The sequence below is a fragment of the Nanorana parkeri genome, unplaced genomic scaffold, assembly GCF_000935625.1.
Source record: "Nanorana parkeri isolate BGI_ZX_2015 unplaced genomic scaffold, ASM93562v1 scaffold1816, whole genome shotgun sequence".
Taxonomy (NCBI): domain Eukaryota; kingdom Metazoa; phylum Chordata; class Amphibia; order Anura; family Dicroglossidae; genus Nanorana; species Nanorana parkeri.
Window position 1 is genome coordinate 125,249 of NW_017308084.1, and position 15,191 is coordinate 140,439.

General features: G+C 46.6%; 1 protein-coding gene across 1 annotated transcript in view; it reads right to left on the minus strand.

Moving 5' to 3' along the window:
* LOC108799794 (semaphorin-6B-like) overlaps window positions 1–15,191 on the minus strand; it is a 106,959-nt gene that overhangs the window by 25,033 nt on the left and 66,735 nt on the right. The window contains exons 3-4 of the mRNA XM_018571715.1: window positions 6,596–6,784; window positions 6,374–6,508 (exon numbers count right to left, since the gene is read on the minus strand). Coding sequence (XP_018427217.1) covers window positions 6,374–6,508; window positions 6,596–6,784 — 324 coding nt within the window. The remainder of the gene's footprint in view (window positions 1–6,373; window positions 6,509–6,595; window positions 6,785–15,191) is intronic.

Consider the following 15,191-nt stretch of genomic DNA (forward strand, 5'->3'; position numbering starts at 1 on the left):
TCCACGTGCAGAGCATAAGTTGTAGTGTTCCCTAACTACCAGATTGTTCTGGGGGCGGACAGTATAATGATACCTCTAGCTGTATCGCATAACGACTGTTAGATAGATAGTGGGATTTAATTGTTATATACTATGAGCAGTACTGTATGGTACCTGCCAACTTAGGTTTGCGTTAATGGGGGGAATGCGGGTGGGGGTGAGGGGAGGGTTGGGGACGAGTTCCAGCTGTTTGGCTGATATGTTAATCTTAATCCTGTTAGCGGGTCATAATAGGGGTTGCAGTGGAGCAGGGGGATTTATGTGGTACATTGAGATTTTATATGCTGCTTCTGACTCACTCTGTTCGCTGTTGTGTTTAACCGTTTCCCCCAGGTTTCGAGGTGATTCCTCTCCGGATCGGAGGTGCCCATAGGAACGCCTGCATCGTATATGTTCTTTTACCTCACTTTTTTTTTTTCTCACGCGGAGGTCAGACGCGCTCTCACCTTCCGCGTGACCGGTGTTCTCTCTCTTTCTTTTTCTTTCCCCCTTGTACGTCAGTTCGCCTGTCTTTGTGTCTAGGTGTATCTCCCTTTGGGAGACTGTATATGTCCGGCTCGTAGACGAGACAAGTGAAGGCTCCAACCGCTGCATCCCAGGCCAGTGCTGTACCGGTGCCCCAGACCAGCGCATCGGTTTGATTAGAAACCTCCCCCTGACTCGGCCAGAGGTTCCACCTGAGTGGTAAGCAAGAATATTTGTGATGCCACTTATTAATATTACCACATTTAATGTTAGGGGCCTCCATACCCCAGAAAAAAGGTCGAGCCTGCTGAACGAAATGTGGCGGTCCAAGACCCACGTCGCGTTCCTCCAGGAGACCCACTTTAAGGGGGAACAGATCCCCAAATTAGGTAACCATCGTTACCCTACATCCTACCATGCTCCCTCGCCTGACTCGAAATCTAGGGGTGTGAGCATTGTCCTTGCCAAATCCATTATGTGGAAATACATAGATCTCTATGCAGACCCGGAGGGAAGAATTTTGATGGTAAAGGGGGACCTGCATGGTCACAGGGTGACCCTCGTCACACTCTATGCCCCTAACTCTGGGCAGGTACACTTCCTAGAGTCCTTCTGGTCCCCGCTGGTACTGTTTGCAGAGGTAATATGGATCATGGGAGGGGATTTCAACCTGGTGTTGGACCCCTCCTAGACTCCACCAGGGGGTTATTGCAGATCACGCATGCCCAGAGGAAAAGAGTCAAAAGATCGATGTTCGATCTTCAGCTAGTGGATCCCTGGCGCATAAGTGAACCCACGGGCTGGGACTATACTCATTTCTCGGCACCCCACCAATCATATTCTCGCATAGACTTTTTTCTAATCCAACATGCAGCGTTGCCCCTGATTGCTAAGGTATCCATTGGTACCTCCTCCTTCTCTGACCACTCCCCAGTCCACATGGGGGTGACTATAGGGGAAAACATCCGTTCTCCATTTACCTGGCGTTTAAATGACTCACTATTACAAGATGTAGAAGACCTTGCAGAGCTTAAGACGGAGTTAGCCAACTATTTTAGAGACAATGACGCCCCGACTCAGAATCCGCTCACCCTGTGGGAGGCACATAAGTGTGTAATAAGGGGATCCCTGATCAAGCTGGGGGCACATCGCAAACGCCAACGTATGCAGAGAATAGAGGAGCTATATGACCAGTTGAGGTCTGGAACTCCGACACAAGGCAGCCTTGGATAGGGAGACCTTAGGCTCCCTGACAAAAACCCGAGTGGAACTTAATCATCTGCTGTTGGACAGGGTGAAGGCCCAGTTAGTTAGGACGCGCCGTACGTTCTACAAATTCGGGAAACTCCACGCCACAGCCTTAAGGGACACGCGTTCGCGGACCTACATATGCTGCGTTCGTACCCAGGGGGGACAAACACTATCCAGATCGGCAGACATAGCACACCAATTCCACTCCTTCTTTACAGAACTGTACAACCTACCCCCCGCCACGGGTCAGACTGACCCTGATGCACAGATACAGACGATCAGAGCATACCTTGCGGACTCGGGCATGCCTCGTCTATCAGCGGCTGCGAGCCAAGCCCTGGAACATCCCATCTCTGTAATGGAGTTTGAGGAAGCCCTGAAAGCCATGAAGCCAGGTAAAGCCCCTGGTCCCGATGGTTTTACCCTCACATATTTCAAGACTTTCCGGGACCTCCTAGGTAGCCGTTTCACCGGGGCATTCAACTCCATCCTAAAGGGCAATCCGTTACCTGCCGATTCCCTCCGGGCTCAGATAACGCTCATTCCGAAAGAAGGCAAAGACCCCTCCCAATGTGCTAGTTATAGGCCCATTTAGCTGCTTAATGTCGACCTCAAGCTGTTTACTCGTATACTCGCCTCTCGCATGCTCCCCCTCCTGGAGGACCTCGTTGGACAGGACCAGGTGGGATTTGTCCCAGGTCGCAAGGCCCGGGACAACACCATCAGAACCCTGAATGTGATCCACATTGCCCGATCCACTTCACAGACCCTTCTTCTGCTGTCACTTGACGCGGAGAAGGCCTTTGACAGGGTGAATTGGGCATTCCTTAGAGAGGTTTTGGAATTTGTTGGGTTGGGGGTCGGCATGAGGCAGTGGATTGGAGCCCTGTATTCAAATCCAGTTGCAGTAGTACGGGTAAACGAAACCTTATCTGAGCCTTTCCACATATCGAATGGCACTCGCCAGGGCTGCCCTCTCTCCCCCCTCATTTTTATACTCACCCTGGAACCGCTCCTTAGGACCATCCAAGCCTCCCCGGACATTAGGGGGCTAGACTGCGGTGGCAGACAACACAAGGTTGCGGCGTATGCCGATGATCTGCTTCTTTATGTCTCGACCCCTGAGGTCACTCTACCCAATGTATTACAGGCCATGAAGGTATACGGCCAACTGACGGACTTTAAATTAAACTGGAGCAAATCGGAAGCGCAAAACGTCTCCCTCCCTGATGGCCGGGTTGCAACACTGAAGGCATCGTTCCGCTTTAGATGGGCAGACGCATGCATCAAGTACTTGGGTGTCTTCATACCCGCGGACATCCGTAAGACGTTTGCTCTAAACTTTATCCCGCTCCGAAAGCAGATTCTCACGGACTTAGCCTCTTGGGATAGACCCACGTTTACATGGCTGGGACGCAACAACATCTTAAAAATGACAGTCATGCCTCGATTGTTGTACCTCCTTCAGACGCTACCCGTGGTAATCCCGGTCACGTTTCTACGCCAGCTGCGATCCCGGTTCCTCGCCTTCCTATGGATGAACAAACGGGCCCGCCTAAGACATCAGCTCTTGTCCAGGACTAGGGAGGCGGGTGGCCAGGGTTTTCCTGACCCGGTGATGTACTACAAGGCGGCGCACCTATCCGTGGTAGTTGACTGGTGCTGCAACTTTCGTCATAAGCTATGGGTGACCCTAGAACAGCTGGAATGTGGGATACCCTTACAGAATGCCCCTTGGATCTATCCCAAGCTACCACTGACCCACTGGTCTAACCCCCTGGTCCGAGCCACAATGCAAGCAGTGAGCAGGGTGCTGCCCTTGCCAGGTATTTCCCCCAGCCATCGCCCCTCGTACCATTGACCGGGAACCCGCACTTTCCTCCGGGTCTGCACAACCCACTAAGCTTATAGCCTCAGCCCATACGAGGCTAAACCAGTTTCAAGAGTCGGGGCAGTGGATGTCTATATCCCAGATACAGGGAGTACATGACCCACCATTACGGACATGGAGCACATTGCAGATACCACTATCTGTGCACCTCGAAGGCGGGGACTTCCCCGCTGAGACGGCGAACAGACTTTGAAACAATATGCGAGCAGGCGGAACCAGCGAGACACACGCTATCCGTCCTAATGGACAGTCTCCGTAGCCCCCCGGACCTTCCTCCTCCTTACTTTGTCAGACAATGGGCCTCAGACCTAGGGATTGAATTTAGCCCAGCACAAGTGGACCGCATGCTACCCTTTGCACTGAAATCCTCCGTGGCTAATAGATACCAAGAAGCTGGCTACAAACTGCTGACCAGATGGTATAGAGTCCTTAAGGTGTTACACGCCATGTATCCCTCGGTCCCGGCGACATGCTGGCGGTGTGGGGAGGAGGAGGGTTCTCTGCTACATATCTTCTGGGAATGTTCCGGGGTTGCGTCCTTCTGGTCTCAAATCGCAGACCTGGTGTCGCAGATTACAGGCCTCTCAATACCGTTCACACCTGCGGTATACCTCCTTCACCTGGCTCCAGTCTCACGGAAAGCTTATAAGCGGTCTCTACTGATCCACATGCTCAATGCTGCTCGGGCCTGTGTTCCAGCCCTGTGGAGACAGACCCGACCACCGTCAGTGGGGATGTGGGTGAGTCGGATGGAGGAGATCAAATTGATAGAGTTCGTGGCAACCTGGGCGGGATGGTACCAATTTAGAGACTCCCCGGAATGTGCTCAGCTTAGTCGGGAATGACCCTCGGGCAATGTTAAGAGCGAGAGAGCGGGCGGCCCCTGGCTGGTGTCTCGAACCGAGCATTCTGTCACTTCTGTTGTGTTATGTGTTGTCTTGTGTCTATCTGGTCTTCTGTGTAGTCCTTAACTATCTTTGTATATGTGTCCTGAATAAATAAATATATATAAATATATATATCTACAGTATATATATATATAGACATGCAGGCCATGATAGCACAACTGACATCCTCCCTGCGTTCAGATCTGACAGAAGTCAAGGCAGGGGTTACCCAGCACGCCATCCGCATAGAGGCGTTAGAGGTGTCGGATCAGACATTGAAATCCCGTGTCTCCATCCTGGAGGATTCTCTCTCACAACAGAGGGCCCAGATGACTCAATTTCAGCTCCGACTGGAGGACTCTGAAAATCGTAACCGCCGCAACAACCTGCGGTTACGTGGGATCCCGGAGGCCACTGGAGGGGCAGATCTCAGAGCAGCAGTGGCCGCCATTTTCAATGGCCTACTAGATAAGCCCCCAACAGCTGAGATTGAACTCGACAGGGTGCATAGGACCCTTGGTCCGAGAGAGGCTGATCCCAACAGGCCCAGAGACGTCCTCTGTCGAGTGCATTTTTTCAATATCAAGGAGGAGATCCTGCGCAGAGCATGGAGGCAGGGCACAGTAGACATTGATGGAGCAGATGTCCAGATCCTCCCAGATGTATGCCCTCAAACGCTGTACCGCAGGCGTCTTCTTAAACCGCTCACCGACATTCTACAATCAGTCCCGGCGACATGCTGGCGGTGCGGGGAGGAGGAGGGATTTCTGCTACATATCTTCTGGGAATGTTCCGGGGTTGCGTCCTTCTGGTCTCAAATCGCAGACCTGGTGTCGCAGATTACAGGCCTCTCAATACCGTTCACACCTGCGGTATACCTCCTTCACCTGGCTCCAGTCTCACGGAAAGCTTATAAGCGGTCTCTACTGATCCACATGCTCAATGCTGCTCGGGCCTGTGTTCCAGCCCTGTGGAGACAGACCCGACCACCATCAGAGTCGGATGGAGGAGATCAGATTGATAGAGGATCTGACCTCCTCGATGCACGGGACCACGCACAAGTTCGTGGCGACCTGGGCGGGATGGTACCAATTTAGAGACTCTCCGGAATGTGCTCAGCTTAGTCGGGAATGACCCCCGGGCAATGTTAAGAGCGAGAGAGAGGGCGACCACTGGCTGGTGTCTCGAACCGAGCATTCTGTCACATCTGTTGTGTTATGTGTTGTCTTGTGTCTATCTGGTCTTCTGTGTAGTCCTTTAACTATCTTTGTATATGTGTCCTGAATATATATATAAAAAGTCTAAAGGGTGGTGGTTCGGAGTGATGGGCAGATACAAGATGTAAGATGGCTGAGACTGCACCAGCCCGGAAATGGCTAGGCTTGTTTGGTTGATTTTGTTTCTGTTAAGTACTTATGTGCAGCCCCTGGGCCAATGGATGTCTGTCTTCTGTATCATAACCTTGTGCTTATAAATAAAGAATGTTAAAAAAACCAGAGATGTACAAATCCCAGGAGCTCCGTGTGCTCCTTACAAATGACAGCTGCCTCCTAATTTTTGAATTTTTCTCTAGTGTAGTCTTGGAGCTCAAAAGTATCGGTACCGAGTACTGTACTTGGTATCTGTGCAATCCTAGTCACTATAGAAGCACTGAAAATGTTTTAGAAAATGGACTGGTCATCTGATTTGCACACAGTCAAGCATGTTTGAAACATGATTGTCAAGGCTTAAAATGTTTGAACATTTTGTATTATAAGGACAAAGTCTTAAAATTGCTTTTGAAAAAAGCCAGCAAACATTTTTTATTCCGTTTAAAGGATGGGAATGCATAATTACTCACTTTATGCAGCCATTATGTCTGTGACAGCGTGCAAGGGGTACTTTCACCACACATTTGGTGTAAACAACTAAGAGAGACCCCGACTCTTTATCAACTTCCAGACCAAGAATCCTCTGTTCATCTTTCTTGCCACATCTGGGTGGGATCACAATGAGAGAAATAAAACAATTATCCCTAGAAAATACATGGTTCAAGCCAAGTAGGCATTTTCAACATCCATACCTCTCTGCAGGATAAGTCTGTATCTCTTCAAGTAATGTACTCTTTTTAGAGTGGTCTACATCTGTTCCATCCACATTGGGATTAAGATGATATTTTAGGACAACTCCTGAGTTTGAGCCAAGAAATAGAATGGTTTCATTGCCAAATATTCCACAAGAAGTATCCATTGCTAGGTGTGTCAGTTGATCCCTGAGCAGTTAACAAAATATATTTGTTTCAAGAAGAATAGATGTACAGTTATAAAAATATAACGGCATGCATAATGTGTAAAAATATAACTGTCCTCCTCAATGCAGTTAAGTGTTGCACTGAAACTCTTGGATTTTTCCATATATTTTGGCAGCTGTGTACATTAACGTCTTTCCTTGACCACTCAAGAGTAAAAAAACATAACAAAAAAGAAGTTCCTTGGTTGCACTGGAGTTAATAACACATTTACATTTAATGTATTTTTTATTTATTTATTATTTTTATTAAATACACACATATTAACAGAAAATAACATCTAAAGTATACTACAGGACATATACCTACGTTTCAAATGTACTGTACAAACAAAAGTGAAAGGAACAGGAGTCCAAAAGTAAAAGTAAGTAAAAATAACAAAAATAAGTTCCTTTGTTACACTGGATTTAATCACACATTTACTTGTATTTTTTCATCATTAACCTCCCTGGCGGTATGATTATCTCAGTATTTTTTCTTTTTTTCTTTTTTTTACTTTTGAATTTACACCTAAACATACAGGTGTGAATTTGCTCCCCCGGTTCCCCGCCCCCCCCCCCCCCCCCCCTGCAATGCCGGTGCTCGCAGGGAAGGAACCCGGAAGACACCCGAGTGTGGCTTGAGGTTACCGCTTTTGGTACGGGAAAATTTACCCCCGAGCCACACTCGGGATTACCGCCAGGAAGGTTAAGAAAAGATTTTGACAGCTTGGTTACTGATATTTTCTTGTTGGAATGTTACAATATTTGCAAGTGTGATTTATTACAGATGCATAACTAGTACTGGTGTTAACCTCTTGCTGCGGGTAGCCTTACATTTACAGCTGCCCGCAGAAGTGGTTATACCAAGAACACGGCTGCTGCAGGCATGTTCTTGGTGTCATTTTAAAAAGCCAGCGATGTACAAGCGATCTGGCGTCTATACAGCTGTTGGATCGTTTGTCCTGATTGGCGGATCGTGTTGCCCCCACCCCATCTCTGCGACCACCTGCTTCCCAGGACTCCCCTGCCCCCATGTGCAGGCCTGGGAGCAGCACGGCAGGTCTACCCATAACAATAGGAGAGAGATCAGCAGGCTTCCAGCTGCTGATCTCTCCTATTACATCACTTCCAGTGTCACTGTTAACATTCTCTGGCTCTTAGAGCCAAGAGAAGAAGCTGGGGAAGCAGATCTCTACTTCCTCAGGATGTTTGGGGTTCCTAGGTGACATTAGGGGCCTGAAAGACCCCTGATGTCTCCATAAAGAGGACCTGTCACACGCTATCTGCTATTACATAGGGGCTTGTTATCCCATTATGTGATAGCAATATAGTTAGTGTAAAAAAAGTGTTTTCAAATAAAAAAATTAAAGTAACATTAAACAAATGGAATTTTTTTTAAAAAGTCTCCCTGCCCCCCATGAAAACACGCGTTGGTGCGCCTATGTGCAGAAACGAAAATTGTGCTACACATGTTACATATTGCTGTGAACGTCAGAGTGAGAGCAATAATTCTAGAGCCATTAATCACTGTTAGCACTAAACTGATGAGCAGTAAAACCTTTTAAAGTGTCCCCTATGGGAAATTTGGGGTATTGTAGTTTTTTGCGGCTTCAAGGGCGAAAGCAATTTTAAAGCTTGACATGTTTACCCAATGTGCCCCATCTTTAATATTTAACCAAAAAAGTGGGTATTATATTCTTTTTCTAGGCAGTAAATTTAATTTTAGTGTTTTTTAATCCTAAAAATACTGGTTTGATAAAAGATGCGCGCAAATACCGTGCAAAACATAACAAATTGCAACTAGCATTTTTTTCTTCTACAGGGCCTCTGCTTTTAGAAAATATATAATTATTTGGGAGTTTTAAGCTGTTTTCCAGCCAAAATTCAGATTTTATCATGTGTGTGCAAATCGTAAGTAATTGCTCCGGACAGCAAGTGGTTAAACCTAGTCTAAAGGGTGAAGGGGGTGGGTTTAGAGCTAAACACTCTTTTATGCTAATGTGGAGTCTGGTTTATTTCCTTTGGTATAGAATTTTTGTTTCATCTACTGCAACGAGTGTCCGGCTTCTTCAGTCAAACAAAGGTCCAGATTTATTGGAACATCTTCCAGAGCTTTACAGCTGGATGGAGTCGGTTGACTTCAAAGGTTAAAAAAGCTCTGTACAGATGGGGTCTGTAGTTGTTGAAAGTGTTTCATTTATTCTTTTTTTTTTAACAATCAGATTTTATTAGGTTTTCCAATACATGCAATACAGACAGAAAAAAAAAGCAGTGGGCAGCACGTTACATTTGTTAATAGATCCGATCAGCTACAATGCACTGATATTAAAAGGTCCCACATTCCATCAGGGACAGTCACATTCCTAAAGGAACAATATAATACATGACCCATGAATAAGTTTCAGGGGCCGTAATTGACAGTGGCGCCTATAAATTAAGCCTCGGGCCATTAGTGCAACAGTCGGAAAGGGAAACAAAAAGAAAACCTGTGTTGTTGTATCCCCTGGTATTAGGCAGTACTCGCACAAACATAGATTGAGGGGAAACCCACACGAACTACACAAAAAGACACGACAAAATAAGAAAAAGAAGAAAGGTCAAAATAGCAGATAGAAAAGAGAAAAAGAAAAAAGGGAAAGAAAAAAAAAAAGGAAGAAAAAAGAAAAAAAAAATCTCCTCAGATCCAACATCATCTATAATCCCAATTGCATGGCCAATAATCACATTAGAGACAGTTCATCAGACCATATTTTCTAAGCCGGATATCTAGCGACTTACAATGCAAGATATGCCGCAGAGTCCATATACAAAATCCAACGGGCCCATAGTGTTGCACATTGGGATTGACGCTCGCACAAGGAAGCCGTCAGTTCTTCATAGCGCCTAATCAAGCAGAGTTCAACAATTCACTCCCTCACGGTCGGGGGGACCACAGTATTCCAGTGGCGAGGGATAATCGTCCGGGCAGCGGCCACAAAGAAGTGAAGCAGGTCTTTCTTGACCAAGGCCAAGGAGCCAGGCAAGACCGACAACAAGGCTACCTTAGGGGATGGAGCCAGGGAAGTTCCCATGACTTGGTTATATATGTCAAAGACATGACACCAAAAGGGCAATAAGACCGAACAGCTCCACCAAATATGTGTGTGCCTTCTGCATTCAAACAGCGCCAGCAATGTGCTGGCCTATCGGGGAATATCCTGTGTAATAGGGCCGGGCATCGATACCAGCGAGTTAGAATTTTATATCCCTTTTCCTGAGCCAAACATGCAATGGAAAGCTTGTGAGTTAGTAGGAACGATGTGCGGACTTCCTCATCAGTAAGGGCAGAGCCCAGATCCCTCTCCCACCTGGATATAAACAGGGGGCGATCCAGAGATTTTGCCGAAATCAACTGACTGTATAGCAAAGAAATGGTATGAGAGGGAGCTTCATCGAGGCCACAAAGTGATTCGAACCACGAAAACGGGCGATGTAAAGGAGCCTGGCCCCCCAGTTCCCTATAGAATGCACAAAGTTGGAAATATAATAGCCAAGAGCCAGGTTTATGGGGCTGGTTTGCTAACAGAACATGCAAGGGTTTCAGGGCCGTCTCCGTAAGAGCCTCTATCATAGGCAACGGCTCTTTGGCCCGACCAATATAATCTAAATGTGCATATAAGGGACGATATCGCGTCAAATAATGGGGAAGACGTGGAAACCCTATGGCTGGAGCTAGATTTGGAGGCTTCCCCGCCCAGATGAACGTAGCAATGCGGACCGCAAATGCCGAAAAAAGGAGGCAGGCAAAGCCAGGGGCAGCGTTTGAAAGAGATACAGAAAGCGGGGAAGTATGTCCATTTTCAAGAGCGCAACCCTGCCCAACCAGGAGTGTCGGAGGGAGTTCCATTGTTGGAGACGTAAAATTGTAGAGTGAAGAAGTGGGGTATAGTTCAGGCGATAAAGATTGGTTTGTTCAGAGGATAGAAATATGCCAAGATATTTAACGGCAGTAGCTTGCCATTTGAGATGAAAGTGGTCCCGTAGTTGGTCAATTTCCGTTGAAGGAAGAGAGATATTTAGGGCTTCAGTTTTGTGTAGGTTTACTTTAAAGTTGCTGGCATATCCAAACCTACTAAATTCTTCCAGCAAGGAAGGTAGGCCAATACAGGGATTGGATAGATAAAGCAAGACATCGTCTGCATACAATCCAAGTTTATAATGATGACCCTGAATACAAATGCCCTGGATAGATTGGTTCATGCGGATAGCTATCGCAAGATGCTTCATCGCCAGAATGTACAAAAAAGGGAACAGTGGACAGCCTTGTCTAGTTCCATTTCTTATAAAGAAGGAAGGGGATAGAGAGCCATTGACTCGCACCCGGGCCGTAGGGCAATTATAAAGGGCCATAATCTTTTCCACAAACAGTTTCGGCAGGCCAATGTGTTCCAAGGTTAGAGCAAGGAAGGTCCAGTTCAAATGGTCAAATGCCTTCTCTGCATCAACAGACAGGAGGCATTGGGGGAGACCAGAGGACTTGGCATAGTGCATGAGAGTAAGCGTCTTGATTGTATTGTCTCTGGCTTCACGAAAGGGAACAAACCCCACCTGATCCATATGGATCAGGGATGGGGCATATTGACTCAGGCGATTCGCCAAGAGTTTCGCGTAGAGTTTAAGGTCCACATTAATAAGAGAAATCGGTCTGTAATTAGTGCAAAGAGTGAGGTCTTTATCAGCCTTGGGGATTACAGTTATATGTGCTTCTTGCGATTGCATGGGGAACGGGCAGTCGACGGATATGGAATTAAAGGTAGTTTGAAGTAAGTGAGTCAGTGGTTCCTGAAAATACTTGTAAAAGGCACCAGTAAATCCGTCCGGGCCTGGACTCTTCCCAGGGGGAAGCCCCCTAATAGCGTCAGAAATCTCCTCCATTGTAAAGGGGTCCCCAATAAGGGCAGTCACCTCAGGACAGAGAGTTGGCAGAGGAGTAGAGGCAATATAGGAGGCCGCAGCTGCAGAGAGGTCAGAAACCGAGGAAAACGTCCCCGAGGTAGGTAGATTGTTAAGCTCCGCATAGTAAGCCTGGAAAGCACAGGCAATCTAGTCAGTACGATGGACCCTTTGAGCGTCTTCAGTTTGTATTTTAGGAACAAATGTGCGCGCACCCTGCTCCCTAATTGAGCGGGCCAGGAAACGGCCGCACTTATCTCCATGTTCATACAGTGACCTGCGCAGAGATTCTCTATATTTAAAAAGCTCAGATCTAGGAGGGATCGAAGGTGCGCGCGTTTCTGTTCCAAGGCCAACAATATGGAGGGGGCACGTGAGGTCTTGTGTTGAAGCTCCAAGGCGTTGATTTCGTCCAGCAGGGATGCGAGTTCCCCCGCACGGGCTTTCTTTAAGCGGGATGCGTGAGAGGATGCGTACTCCTCTAAGAAGGCATTTAAGGGCTTCCCACTTAATTGGAGGAGACGTATCATCCAATGCGTGTGTGTCAATAAAATAGAGATGGCCGATGTAACAGCTTCCACAGTGGTGGAGTCACGGAGAAGAGTCTCGTTAAGGCGCCACGTAAATGATCGGGGAAGTTGATCAATTAAGTATAGGGACATTGAAACGGGATAATGGTCCGACCAGACCTGTGAATCAATGGAGGCTCGGGGGTCCCAGGATAGGAGATAATGGGACACCAAAAAGTAGTCTATACGACTATGTGAACAATGCGTAAAAGAATAAAAAGTATAAGCTCGTCGCGAGGGATGTAGTGAGGTCTACCAATTGTAGTCGATGTAAAAGAGATTTAAGACGATTCAGTTGCGTGAGCAGGACAGAGGTCCGTCCAGAGGAAGTATCCAACCGGCGGTCGAGTGGAAAGTTAAGGTCACCGCCAAGTATTATGAATCCTTCAGCAAACGTCTCCAGCTGATGGAGCATTGCAAGAAAGGCAGAGATTGGAGATTGGTTAGGTAGATAGACGTTTGCAAATGTAAAAGTCTTATGAGCAAGGGTCCCTTTTACAAAAAGATACCTCCCCTCTGGGTCCTGGTTGACCTGAAGAAGTTGGAAGGGCACTGTCGAATGAAAGCAAATGGCTACCCCCTTGGATTTTGCAATGGAGTTGTTACTGATATATACCAGAGGGTAGTACCGTGAGGACAATCGTGGCGCTATTGGGTCTTTGAAGTGCGTCTCTTGTAAGAAGAGAACCTGCGCACGTCTCCTGTGCATATAATAAGCCAATTGTGAGCGTTTACACGGCTCATTTAAACCCTGAACATTCAGGGAGACAAATGTCAAAGATAGCATTGGGAGGTATTTGTGGGCCCGAGGAGCGCAGGAAACAATGAGAAGAGAAAGTTTAAAACAGATACGAAAGAGCCCGAAAAAATAAAAGAGAAGGGCCCAACATACAGGAAAAAGAAAAAAAGACAATAAGAACACATAATAACCTAAGGGGAAGAAACAGGTCTTCCAGAAGGCCCAACAGGGTACACCAACTCAGATGGCCATCCTATGAAGGGCACCAGGTTCACTCCTACAGGGAAACCGGGCATCCTAGAAATAACATTCAAATTATAGGCTTTGCAAAGTGCCAATCACTTAAAGGCAATTAAGCAGGCTAACGCAGAGCTAAATACAAAAACATACGTATTGACAATTAGGTCCCAGGGCGTCCATCCTAGGGGAGAATCATAAAACTTGGGGAGGAGGAAAAAAAAATTATTTCCCCTTTCTTTCCTTTTTCCCTTTCCCTCCCCTTTCTTTTCCTCCTTCTTTAAATGAAGAGGCTGCCTTATTTAGGGTTCCAGTAATAAATAGATCGACACCTCCAAGGGGCCAGAACCCCCCACCCAAATGACATAAGGAGCGGGGGCACCAAGGAGTACCGGAGATAGGTTGCGTTCCCATCCAGAGATATTGCAAATATGTACCACGGGATGATACCAGAAAACTCAGTTAGTGTTCCCCATATAATGTAAAAACTAAGTAGGTGGACAGAGATAACTCCTCCGCTGTACTGTCTCCTCTACATACCCCCACTCCCTTCACCACACATTCAGCCACCTCCCATCACTCTGACTATGTATCCCAGCATGTGGCGTCGGCAGTGAATTGGGCCTCAGTTACCCTGTATATATTATAACAAAATCCAATAGGGCATATAACAGCAGGTAACTTTAAAATTTCAAATTTCAGAGCATGACACTATGTCCTCTATGTCCCCTTCAGGACAATATAATAGGAAAAAGAGAAAGAAAAAGAGAAAGAAAAAAAAAAAGAGGTGTCCAAAAATATAAGGAAACCTAGTTTTTAAAAGAGGATTATGTTGCAGTAACTTGACTTCACAAACATATGTAATATAAATAAACAAGTATCCATGACTAAAATACATGTGACTATGTGAAATTATAGAGTAACATGTGACTGTGTGGTCCAGTGGGACACCATGCCCAAAAACCAGCCCCAGTCCTCCAGGGGCTGTCCTGAACACAAAACCACCGGGTCCACACAGTAATTCTCTCCCTATTTATATACCCCTCTATATCTTTTTAAAAGGAAGAAAAAAAAACAAAAAACCCCAAAGCCCCCAAAAAGGGGGAATTTAATAATAAATTACCCCTATTCAAAAACATCTGTGCATCATGTGTCCTTCACTCCTACAGTTACACACACAAGATCCCCACAGTTTTCTAGCCCCTTGATACAACTACGTCTTGGGGTTTGGTGTTCTTGTTCCCACTAGTAGCTCATTACCCCTCCCTCCCCATATTCAGTTGACAGTTCAAGTACGTGCTACATCTGAGACATAAATTGTTAATCATAAATTAGGACGAGGGCATTGCAGAGCATATATACATAGTATTTATCAATAAAGGCTCCAGCCTGGGTTTGCCTTTGATGCAAGATTATGATAATATATCCTCACTCATCTCAACCATACACCTCAACCTTACACCTCAGTGTGCATCGGTTCAAAACCCATCCGGCAATCCCCAGGAAGGCAAAACATATGAAAACAGGAAATCACTAAGAACAGTCCCCATCAATGCAGTCTGATAACTTGATGTACACCCCTGAGTGAAACCGGGGTATGAGCGCACCCATCAGGGCTGCCCCATATAAGCAACCCCACCATTGTGCAGATAATAGCAGGGGATCTGTACAAGACGCCCAGCCCATGCCCCATCCAGGGGTTGCCACAACAGGGTATCGCCACTCATAAGGGGGTATCCCCATGAAAAAATATGGATATCACAGGTATAATACCCCAACTGACAATGCAAAGGTGAGTGGCTGCGTATAGAGGGCATATACCCATGCCAGCAATCCTCAGGTAAGCCAACATGCGATATACAGGCAATATAGCATGACCTAGAACCCAGGTCACCATGCTAGGTCAGTAAATC